Below are 12,365 nucleotides of genomic sequence, written 5' to 3'. Positions count from 1 at the left end.
CATCATTTTAATAACGTTTTGTACTAACATTTACACAACTTTTAAAGAACATTAGTGAATGTTGTGGGAACCTTCCCTGTTAGCGGGGTAAACTCTGCAGGATAGTGGCCCTCCAGGGCTGAAGTTGTCTATCCCTGGGGCTTCAGTAACATGATCTTGAATGGGGTCCTTCAACTAATTAAAATTGTCCAATTTAAAACCAGGATATAGGGACATGGTTTTCAGTTAAAAAAATTATCAAGTTCCATCACTTTTAGAAGTAGAAATATATGGGTGAAAAAAATTGACTTACTAAAATAGACACTACAAAAATAATGCCTGAGGTATTAATTAACATTTTTAAGCTTTTCTTTTTTAAAGGTTGTAATTTATTGAATCAGTGAGAAAGTCAGTTTGGTCAATAGGACAATTTTGAGATTTGAGAAACACGGCAGCTTTTATTTTAAACATTTACTGTATTTTAAATAATGACAATTTTAGTTATATTAAAAAAATTATATAAATTTTTATCTTGTGTGACAGTGAAAATGCTGTGTCAACAACCCATGTACACTTCGGCCGGCCACATATACCACAGTGCGACATGATTGTGATGTCACAGCAGATTGCACACAACTCTTAATGTGTGATATCTGAAAAGAACATTTAAATAAGTGTCTTAGAACAGAAATAATTCGACCAGACATGACAACTGAGGGTCCATTTATTGGCAGAAATGACCATAAAGTCACTAGTCGTCATTCCTGTACTTTGCTTTAAGTTTTACTTAATTATACTACAAAATCGTGTTTTCACATGACAGAGCTGAATAACAGAATAAGCACATTGGATGAACTTGCAGTGCAAAAAATGTAAACATGAGATATGGCTTTAGGTGATGGTTTAACATTTTTATAGGACTGAAAACACAATGTAAATGGAAAGAACTGTCTGCATAACTTCTAAAGTTTTATCTGGACCAAGTTATGCATTTATAATATACATACTGTACCAATACGCAAGACTCAATTCTACCACAACCAAAGTATGATATAAAAACAGCTCACAATATCAGTTTGGGTTGCTTATACTACCCTCACTGTCTGAGGCATCCATATGTGCAGTTTAAAATATTATTTTTGTGGTTATGATGGTTTGTTTATTATTCACAGAATTCACATGAATCATCATTAAGCATAAATAGGAAAGTCACAGACTGCCTAACATTAAGCCCACATAGTGGAAAATATATAGCGTAACAGTGCACACTGACAATAACCATAGTTTATAAAAGTATCAGGAAATAGTAATAATAATTTTTAGAATAATAAATACAATAGAAAATAAATGTATTAGAAATATTGGATTTCATACAACATATTAATTCCTAAAGCCATAAACAATTGCAGTATTATTAGCGGCTAAACCCTTGTGGTCCCAGGATACATAAACATGATTCACACTAAAACTGTATGTATTATTATTCATATTTAATAATTATTTTACCTCTACACTTAAGTAAAATCTCATTAATTTGAGATATGTTCTATAATTACATAATACCTCCCAAATGTGTTTGATATTGTTTTTTTTTTTTTTTTGGGATTTGTAGCGGTCTTGAATCTTGACTGAATATTTATTCAATGTATTTATTTATTTATTTTATTTTTTTAATTCACTTGATAATTCAGGATCCCCTTGAGAATCAGTGACAGATTTAGTGAGTCTAGAACAATTCAAATGATCATGAATTCCATGTGTTAGTTAAAGGAATCCACTCATAATAGTCATTTGTTCAGGGTTTGCTGTTGGTTTGACGTTATGCGCATTCAGCAAGGACAACGCAATAGAAATTCGGAGACATCCAGTCCTTCTCTCTCTCAACATTCAATTCATACTGCAATCTGCAGCTCAAACAAAACATTTCTTCTGCAGTGCTGGAGCTTGAGCAGCAACACCACAGGAAACACAGTGTGAATACTTTTAAATTGTGTTCGGCATCAGCAGAAAAAAAAATATGCTTACAACCCATTAACCAAAAGTGTAAAAGTACAAAAGTGAAAAAAGAATATGTATTCTAAAGAAACATTTGATTAGCATACTATCACATAAAGAACTTTAACTTTACCTCATTTATACTTCATAATGTAGACAGTTCAGTATTTTAAAATGCCCAATTGATGTTTTCAAACCTACATTCAGATAAAATGAAGCAACCCATCTTTGAAAATTATTTTTGCAGTGTGTACTGTTTAGTGGAACTAGACCTTGTACAATGGAATTTTGATACACTTTAACACAAGTGGCCTTGAAAAGTTAAGACAAAAAATAGATTTGCCCGGCATGGTGTGATGTGTGCAACCCTTGCCTTGACACTCACATAACAAAAAGATCCATCATCACAAACAGTATCTGTCGCCTTCTCTCCTGAATCAGAGACCTCATGGCAATAGCAGATCTCTTGGCATGAAAAATGACGCTCCTCCAGCTGTTCACTGTGCAGGCTCCACAGGAAGGCGGCTTTCATAGTGGTTCAAGGCATGATGCACAAATTCATATTGTTCCTCAGTCTGGATCATACCACCCCTGTGGAAAAAGACACCACAAGAATACAGTCAAGCCTTGCAACAATCACAATAAAAGTCACAATTTGATGAAAATCTTTTTGCATTTTTTTTGCTTTTTTGTTGCTACCGAAAGAAAAAGGTGATTTATGGGATTTTCTTCCAAAACAGTGAATCTATAGATTTTAATCTTTCTGGAAATCACACATCATGATCGAGTTTGCATGCACATAATTTACTTATTCAGGTCCAAAATCTGTAACAGCTTTTTTCCAAAAGGACATGAACATGGAATATGGAATATGCTGAAAATGTTGGGTTATTCCTGTTGGATTTTGGTTATAACATTCCACATTTGTATGAGCCCTGTACAGTGCTTGCACTTGAGCCTTGTCCATGGTGTTTAAAATACATGCTTTTTAATAAAATTGTAAATCTCAATCTCTGTGGCTTGGTTGCCTGTGTGCTCATTTGTTCGCATAGAAATTAATTTTAATTTCTGGTTGAACTATCCCAGTATCTTAAGTACCGTGTTTTCCGGACTATAAGTCGCTGTTTTTTTTCATAGTTTGGCTGGTCCTGCGACTTATAGTCAGGTGCGACTTATTTATCCAAATTAATTTGACATGAGAAATTAACCAGTAAAAAACATTACCATCTCCAGCCGAGAGAGGGCGCTCTATGCTGCTCAGTGCTCCTGTAGTCCACACTGAAGACACAGAGCGCCCTCTCGCGGATGTAGACGGTAATGTTTTCTCTTGGTTCTTGGTTCTAGATAAATGCGATTTATAGTCCAGTTCGATTTATATGTTTTTTTCTCGACATGACGTATTTTTGGACTGATGCGACTTATATTTAGGTGCGACTTATAGTCCAATAAATACAGTAGTTAGTTTCAACATTTGTATTTTCTTAATATCAAAACAGGGAACCAGTTGTACCTGTCTGTCCTGAGTTGGCACACAATTCGCAGCACATCCACAACTCCCTCCAGCTCCAACTGACGACAGCCGATTGCTGTAGCAATGAAACACCCTGTCCGACCAATTCCAGCGCTACAAAAGTTCAAGTTAAATGGTTTATAACTGCTTTTATGTATGTATTGTAACTGAATGATGTATTGTTTCTTTGGTCGCACTTTAGTATGGGGACCAATTTGTACCATTAACTAATTACAACTTGTGCCTCAATAAACTCCTAATTTGCTGCTTATTAATAGTTAGTAAGGTAGTTGTTAGGTTAAGGTATTGGGTAGAATCTGAAAGATGGTCATGCAGAATAAGAAATTAATATATGCTTTATAAGTACTAATAAACAGCCAATATACTAGTAATATGCATGCTAATAAGCAATTAGTTAAAAGTAAGAATTGGTCCCTTAACTAATGTGTTAACATTTTTTTTTACTATATTAAACAGGCGATACTGTGTATACTGTGCAACAGTAGAAATGTGTTAACCGGCAGACACTTTGTAATGTTTTGCTGGTAAGCTCCTGTACCTGCAATGTACAATAACTGGCCCACTGGATGTAAAGCCCCTCCTGTCCTCCTCAACATCATTCACTAACTGCAGCAGGGGTCCTGCGCTCTCTGGGGTCTTATGATCCGGCCATGAGGTATACCAGTAGTGCTGTACTTTACGACTCTGTCCTCCTTGCTGAGGGTACAAAAACATATGCTCCATTAGAGGATCTGACAAGTATACCTCTCTTGGATTAACCGCTTCCACTTGTATTATTGACTTTGGATAAAAGTGTCTGCCAAAATAAATAAATACACATGTATGCTAAAAGATAGAATTCACAAGACAAAGATTATCAATGAATAGCAACTTCCTTTAGGTAAATGAATCCTTGAGCAAAACTTGCCACATACTCAGATTATAGCATTGCTGTTTTTTAATCATTCTTTCATAGAGTGTTTATCTTATAATATAAATACCTTTAGTATAAGGGTGCGGATTATATAGTGGTCACATTCCTTCACATTATTAACAAAGACCTCCACCTTTCCATAGATCCCCCTCTTCTCAGGCCAGTACAGAACACATTTCTGAAAAAGTCAAACAAATCGTTGCACATGCACAGTCTATTTTGTTAGACAATTATAGACATTTTTATTGAACATTACTTCATTTTTCTCTTTCAGTTTAGTAATCATGACGATGACAGGGCAGTCCTCTTGCCAGACCATTTGCCAAAAGTCGTTCACAGTGTTGATCATTGGACCTTGAGTGGCAATGAAGGCTTTCTCATCTCTAAGATAGCCCTGGAAAGAAGAAGTGCTGAACTTAAACAGATTTCATGACATGTCACAGAGCATAACAGCAAGTATAAAGCACCAGCACAGCCAATTTAGATCAGCAAGACTCTCATGGATAATTCTGAGATCAAACTGAACTCTGCTGTTATAATGTTTCCCGTTACAATCTCTGATGCCAGTAGATTTAAGTTAGCTCATGAAGGACATTCAGTGGCTCTTTGTCATGGGCTACTGAAGAAATTACGTGTCACTGCAAATTGAACTTACTCGAATGTAGTTGGCATTAATGTAACTGCTGAGCAGGTCGTTGGAGTTCTTAGTCTTCAGAATAACCCTGGAATGTGGATCTGAAATTAAATGTGAATTTTGTGAACATTTCTGTAGCACACTTACGTAAGCTTTTACCACAAAATGGACTGATGGTGCAATATGATGGCTCAGTGTGTATTATCCCATAAGGGAAGTAAAAACTGTTCAAAATGTGTTTTTTGTTACACCATTAGACAATGTATGAAACTTAAACTTAACCTTCAAATTAGTTTACCTGTGTTTAAAGCCTATACTACAATATTCAAACTGAGATGCTAAGAATTTTTGAGATTTTTTGGTCAACGGTACACAAAAAATAGTAGTTTCCAATACAAGATTGTGTCACAGATCTAGAAAACAGGACTAAACTTAGCTGCACAGACAGTCTCTACTTCTGTCAAACGGACTGCTTTTTTGGTGATATTGAGTAGAAAACAGATAATGTGTGAAAAACCAAAATGCATTTCAGCTGCATTGTAAGAACTTAATAAGGTTTTTTGTTTTTTACAGTAAAATACTGTTCTCACGATATTACAGCAAAACACTTGCTGGCTTATTTTACCCTAGAAATTACAGCAAGGGTTAACAGTGTGTAGCTTTAGCATTATCTAAAGAGTAGTAGAGGTTGGGGAGCTTCAGATTCTACTGAGTATCTAAATGGAAATCTAAATCTTAAATGCAGGCTGATAAAAATTGTTGGAAAATAAGTAACAAATAATCAGTCTCTTTTACTGACCAGTTCGTAAGATTTAAATAAAAATACACAAACAAACATACAAACCTCCCCTTTCAATTGGGACGATTGGGACGAAACTTCACTCTGATCAAGTTTGGTTGGATTAACCAATAAGTTTACATGAATGCTTTTTAGTCCAATTGAGCAATCAATCCAATTACTAATTAATTTGGTTGCATTTAAATGTAGCAGCACATAAACCAATAAAACTTTCATGGTTGTCTGCACCAATATTGTACCATATTAAAAACTCTCATAATCAAAACAGCTGTCGAAAAATAAATCTCTTAGTTACACTGCTTTTATACTTTTTGGTTGTAACAAAAGGTTTCGTAAGCACACAAAACTTGATACTGGCCAACTTAAACACCTCTGATTGGCCATTGCGTACACATGTTCAACAGACACGTCTGTGATTATGAACCTTCGACACTCTTCAAAAAGCATGCACAGAAATGGGTATAGGATTTGAAAGCAGTGCCTATTAGTGCCTATTGTAAAACTTGTTGCTAATTATACTCGACAATGCTGTCTTTCTGTGACACTTGGTAATAAAGAAGATAAACACTCAGCTCAAAGTGAAATGACACAGTCAAATGCTATTCAGTGGAAATATTCTGATACTAACTTGGCAAAATGGTCTTGTATCTATTTTTTGATCCATGATTTGGGATATCCAGTTCCTTCTGATCCACAAAGTTCATTGGAATTTCCTGCGAATAAAGGTTACACACTAACTACGATGGAAATTGGTAAATTATCAATACATAAGCACTGAAAGATCTCCTACATCATTAAAATACCCCTTAACTGAACCCCAACTGTTTGTGATTCCCATGATTAAGTAAAGCCAAACTGAACCACATTAATGCTACGTATTAGTGGTGCACTGGTGTGTTACTTACGGCAAACTCTGCATGCAGCATCTGTGTGTTCAGTGTGATGTCACGAAGCTGTTGCCGTGAAAGGACCCGACCGGCTGACTGCAGGTATTCCTGAGTTACACGCTCACGTGGGGTCACGACCCCACTACTCAAAGGCTCCACTGAACCCAAAGCGCTCATATCCAGCACCAGTGAGACATTAGATCCACGTCTGGATGAGACAGAGAGATACAACAAAAATATGTCAAGAGTATAAAACGTTGCAAATAACCTCAGGTTATGCTTATCATGCCAGGTACCAGGTTTGGTTTCACTACGGTCAAGCACACATTCAATCTTGCATTATTTGAGAACGGTTAGACTAATCAATTTGAATTTCATACATTTTTGTGGGGATGTTCTGAAGATGACTTGCTGAACAGAAGCATTTTATGATGGAAAATGAAGTCATAGAGACAGGTTTCACATCTCTGGCCCTCGAGATCCATTTTTAGATCTAACCCTGATCAAACAAGGTCTTCAGGATTATTAAGGGTTACAGGTAGGTGAGTTTCTTCATGTTTGGAGCTAAACTCTGCAAGAAAATGGATCTCGATGACCAGAGGTGGGAAACCCGTCATAGAGTGTATTTGACATGATTATGTCATTAAAATCTAGTTGCTTGATAAGCTAAGATCGCTAAAGACTCATATTGGATTCTGCAAATTTGTGTGCATTTATGACACACACGAATCGATGATGTTTAGTAAAAACAGAATCAAACCTCTTGAAATATAGCCTTGACATAAGCAGATTTTTCTAAAAGTCTCCTTTATAAAAGGAGTTTACATTAAAATAACACCATGCGAATTTGAAGAAATAATGACATAATGACCTATTATGCTTTTTACACATTCAACTTCCTTTAGTGTGTAATGTTGCTGTTCGAGCATGAAACAGATCTGCAAAGTTACAAACCACAAAGTCCACTCCCAAGGGAGCTGTTCTCTATGCATCAGTCAGCACTGTTTCTGAACAACTTCTATCAAAAGTCTTTCATGCACAGATGAAGTCTTACCGCTCCTGCAGGCCTGCAACAGACTTCATTCTGAAGGGTGAATGTGTGGAGGACACAGTGGGTTTGAGCTCAGCCACAGAGTGGCCGGGTGGGCACTGCGGCTCTGTCGTCGTCACGCTGGAATGAGTCGGATGGATGCTGATGTTACAGGACGCGGTGCTTGTGCTGCTGGTAGAGTGGGTGGCACTGGGTTTGGACGTCTGGTTGGCCTGGACCATACTGTTCTTGAGGGTCAGAGGGGGCTGAGCACCATGAGCAGGGATGGGTGCCAGCTGCACGTCCAGACTGGGTGGGGATGGGTCTTTAAGCTGATGATCCAAGAATTCCTTCTCCTTTAGTCGGTAAAGCACCTAAAGAAAGGAAATGACGCTACTCATATTCACGGTCATACGTTGGATCTTGTACTCTCATATGGGCTTGATGTGACTGATGTTGTGCTCTCTGATTTTATGATCTCTGACCATAAGCCCATATTATTCACACTGTCTCTTCCAGAGCTCTCTTACTTCTCTGTAAATCTTTCTCGCTTCTACTCTCCGCAGTTTAGCACAAATTTCAACTTGTGTTTTGCTGATTGTTGCTCACAGTTGCACTTAGATCAACCGTTATCTGACTTGGATGCTGATCAACATCTTAACCTCTTGAACTCTGCCTGGCTTAAGGCAGCAAATGCAACTGCCCCCCTTAAGCCTCACAAGCAGAAAACAAAATCTATACTGTGGCAAAACTCTGATACCCGTCTCCTAAGACAAAACTGTAGAAAGGCAGAACGTAAATGGAAAAAAAGACAGGCTGCATATCTCTCTTCAAATGTTCAGAGACTCTTACTTCATACCAGTCTGCAGCTAAGTCTGCAAAAGCTGCATACTTTTCCAACATAATTGAAACTAAATCACTCTAAACCTAAGGTTTTGTTTTCAATTATTCTCAAGAAGCCTTCACTGGACCACACTGTTCTAAAAAAATTTCGTCCAATTTCTGTTTCGCCTTTTATTTCAAAAGTTTTAGAGAAAATTGTGCTGAATCAACTTCAACACTTTTTGACTAGTAATTCTATTTATGAGGTCTTTCAATCTGGTTTTAAATCTGCTCACAGCACTGAGTCCGCCCTTTTGAGGGTGTTAAATGATATTTACCTCTCCACTGATTCCGGAGACTCTGTGGTTCTTATTCTTTTAGATTTATCAGCTGCTTTTGATACCATAGACCACTCCATACTATTATCTAGATTAGAGTCTTGGGTAGGTCTAAAAGCAAACGCTCTGAAATGGTTTCAGTCATACCTATCTGACAGAAGGTTTTTAGTGAAACTGGGAAATTTTTTCTCTTCCCCTGCTCCTCTGACCTGTGGCATTCCTCAAGGCTCTATTTTAGCTCCCTCTCTATTCTCTCTGTACATGCTGCCTCTGGGTTCTTTCCTAAGAAAACATGGTGTGTCTTTTCATTTCTATGCAGATGACACTCAAATCTATCTTCCAGTTAAGAAAAACAACTCCACTGCGATCACTTCTCTTCTCCAATGTTTAGAGGAGGTGAAATTATGGCTAGCCCAACATTTCCTCTTCTTAAACGAGGACAAGACCGAGGTAATTGTTTTCGGTCCTAATGATAACTCTCAGTGTATAAGCCCTGAGCTAGAAAGTTTATCCGTTTTTAGATCCTCACGGGTGAAGAACCTAGGTATTACTATTGACCAACACTTAAAATTTGTTAGACATATCTCTTCTGTTATTGGATCCAGTTTCTATCAGCTTCGTTTACTGTCTAAAATTAAAAACTTTCTCACTTCAAAAACTCTAGAAATGGCTGTTCTATCGCGTCTAGATTACTGCAATTCTTTATATTGCGGTATATCTAAATCTCAAATTGCACGACTTCAGCTTGTCCAAAATGCTGCAGCCAGACTTCTTTTAAACTGTCGTAAACATGAACACATAACCCCAATTCTCAGATCCCTTCACTGGTTACCAATTTCTCAGAGAATAGACTTTAAAATTCTCCTTTTCATTTATAAATCCCTTCATAACAAAGCTCCTGTCTATTTATCTGAACTTTATACTCCATCTGAACCATCTGAACCTTATACTCCATCAAGAAACCTACGTTCCTATGACCAGGCTCTGTTGGTGGTCCCTCGTGTTAGGCTAAAGCGTAGAGGGGAGCGTGCTTTTGCTGTGGCTGGGCCACGACTCTGGAATACCCTGCCTTTAGAGATCAGACCGGCCCCTTCCTTGTCTATTTTTAAATCCTTGCTAAAAACTTTTTTATTTTCCTTAGTGTACTGACTACTGTGTTATGCTACATTTTGAAATGGGTGGTTTAAAATTTTTGTCTGGTCTATTTTTTTTTATGTATGTGTAATATTCTTGCTCTTATGTAAAGCACTTTGGTCAGCCAGGAGGCTGTTGTAAATGCTCTATACAAATAAATTGAATTTGAACTTGAACTTGAAATCTTGCTTTATAACAATCTATTACTCAAAGCTAGGCTAAGGTTAAATCTCACAGAAACTTATTCTCTCTAAAATGAATAAATCAAATAAATTTGATTACATATAAAAAATTATCAAATCATTTTTATAACTCTCATGAATAATGATTGTCAGTTTTTATTAATTTCAGCATAAAAGTAATAGACACACATATGTATATATATGTGTGTGTGTGTATGTATGTACTACTTCTTAAAGTTTCCTGTAATGCACAGATGACTTTTAAGATCTCACAGGACATCTCTTTGCACGATACTTCCTCGTCACTTCTTGTCTCTAAATATTTCTTCACTAACCTCAAACGTCTTATTGCTATTACTCACGTCACTGCTGTTAACCAAATTCAACTGCTTATCCGTCCATTTTATACCCATGTAAATCATTAATTCCATGTAGAAGACACGTTCGCTTTATTAAGGGAAAACAAGACAATGACTAAAATGATAATACAACAATAATATAGTTACTCGACTTTTACTATATACAAAAGTTGCAGAAAACAATGACAATTAACTGGGAGTTTTTTTACTTAAAATGACTAAGCTTAGATGTATTAACCCACTTGTTTAATGAACTGGTTTACTGTCTCTTAAACTGAACACTTTCAGTCAGTTTCAAATCTTGTTAAAAATTAAATGAGCTATTATAATCTTAACTACACTCTGCTTCGCATAAGAACGTGCAGTGTATTATTAAAACTAACACAACATTGCTTTGAGGGTCATAATTTAATCAACATAATTCAAAGTCAGCTTCTTTATGATAGGTATGAAAGCAGTCCATGTAAAACCAGTCTTGATCTTGTCTATTTTAACAACGCAACTGGATCAGTAATAACACAAACATGCTTTTTTCTGGCCTGAACATAAATGCCCTCACAACTGCATCACAGAATTCCCAAGTTTCCCACAAGAGGTCTCTATCTCATCGAAATGAGCCATGTTTTATGGTTTCAGTGCATCCTTGGGCCTGATTTCAAATGAATGAACTTCAACTTTGTAAAACAACAATTTATGTTCATTATTGGCCCTCAATGTGGTTTTGGATTGTGTAATGACACTTGCGAATGCATGTGGCAGCTCTATAAGGGTTAAAATCAGTTTCACAAGTCTCTTGATTCATGATTGACACCTACTTACATCATAAAGTAGCACTGAATAATATTATAATGAGAACTTGATATCCCTTAATAAATACTGCTATTTAATGCAGATTCCTTGTAAATGTACGTTGAAATAGTTCAAAATGTCACAAAATGTCACACATTTGAATGATTTGTTTAGGAATATAGCATTTTGACCAATCAAGTATACTAGCGTTTTATTAATAACTTATTAGTGAGCATTACTACAAAGTGTTGCTTAACAATCAGAAACACAATACCACATGCCTTGTGCAACATATAAACGTGCATTCTGTCCGTTTATGTGTATATATGAAGAGTTTGGTTCCGAAACACAATAAACGTGATTTTAAAAAATCCCGCCAAAATCAGTATTGTATCTGGTCGGTATTTTACATATTTCTGTATTATTAATGTGCATCGTCCCTGATCTAAAATAAAAAAAAAATGGCCTTTCTAAGCAGTGTCCCTTGCAAGAGGATCATTATATTTGGTGGTCTGTGGCATTGAAACCTTTAAAACCCCCCCGTCCTTGTATTTACAGAATCACAATGCTCATGATGCTTCAACAGTCCCTGTCATTGTGAAGGCTCACAGCTTAACATGGCAATTATTCCTTAAGCTCTTCAGTCCGTCAGCGCCAGAGTGTGAGTGTGCTCTGAGGGCGCTCTATGATGTCATTACCGGACTTAAGACAGACTTAAACGTTAAGAGCAAGCATCGGCCAATCAGACGGCAGAGTCAGGTGTGATCAAGATGGCAGCGCTGATCCCTTTAAAGTGCTGAACCACCAGAGGAAACTATGCAACTTCCTCTGCCACAATACATCCGTTTTGCAATGACTGTTTCTGTATCGTATCCTGTGTGTCTGCATCTACTCGGGTCTTTCTCACAATTACTCACTGTATAATACAACCCAAGAGTCTTCAGTGTGTACGCACTTGAATAATCTGAGTTTG

General features: G+C 36.8%; 1 protein-coding gene across 3 annotated transcripts in view; it reads right to left on the bottom strand.

The window, feature by feature from the left end:
- Nucleotides 1–685: 685 nt before the first annotated feature.
- Nucleotides 686–12,365, bottom strand: part of LOC113048084 (receptor-type tyrosine-protein phosphatase R-like) — a 30,022-nt gene continuing 18,342 nt past the window's right edge. For all 3 annotated transcript variants that reach the window (XM_026209598.1, XM_026209597.1, XM_026209599.1), the window contains 9 exons: nt 7,793–8,142; nt 6,757–6,946; nt 6,480–6,564; nt 5,074–5,153; nt 4,675–4,812; nt 4,486–4,596; nt 4,044–4,201; nt 3,485–3,598; nt 686–2,565 (listed from right to left, as the gene is read on the bottom strand). In XM_026209598.1, coding sequence (XP_026065383.1) covers nt 2,472–2,565; nt 3,485–3,598; nt 4,044–4,201; nt 4,486–4,596; nt 4,675–4,812; nt 5,074–5,153; nt 6,480–6,564; nt 6,757–6,946; nt 7,793–8,142 — 1,320 coding nt within the window. In that variant the 3' untranslated portion in view covers nt 686–2,471. The remainder of the gene's footprint in view (nt 2,566–3,484; nt 3,599–4,043; nt 4,202–4,485; nt 4,597–4,674; nt 4,813–5,073; nt 5,154–6,479; nt 6,565–6,756; nt 6,947–7,792; nt 8,143–12,365) is intronic.

This window comes from Carassius auratus, chromosome 29, assembly GCF_003368295.1.
Source record: "Carassius auratus strain Wakin chromosome 29, ASM336829v1, whole genome shotgun sequence".
NCBI lineage: Eukaryota > Metazoa > Chordata > Actinopteri > Cypriniformes > Cyprinidae > Carassius > Carassius auratus.
Note: the sequence above shows the minus strand (reverse complement) of the source record. Positions and strands in the feature narration are given on the sequence as shown.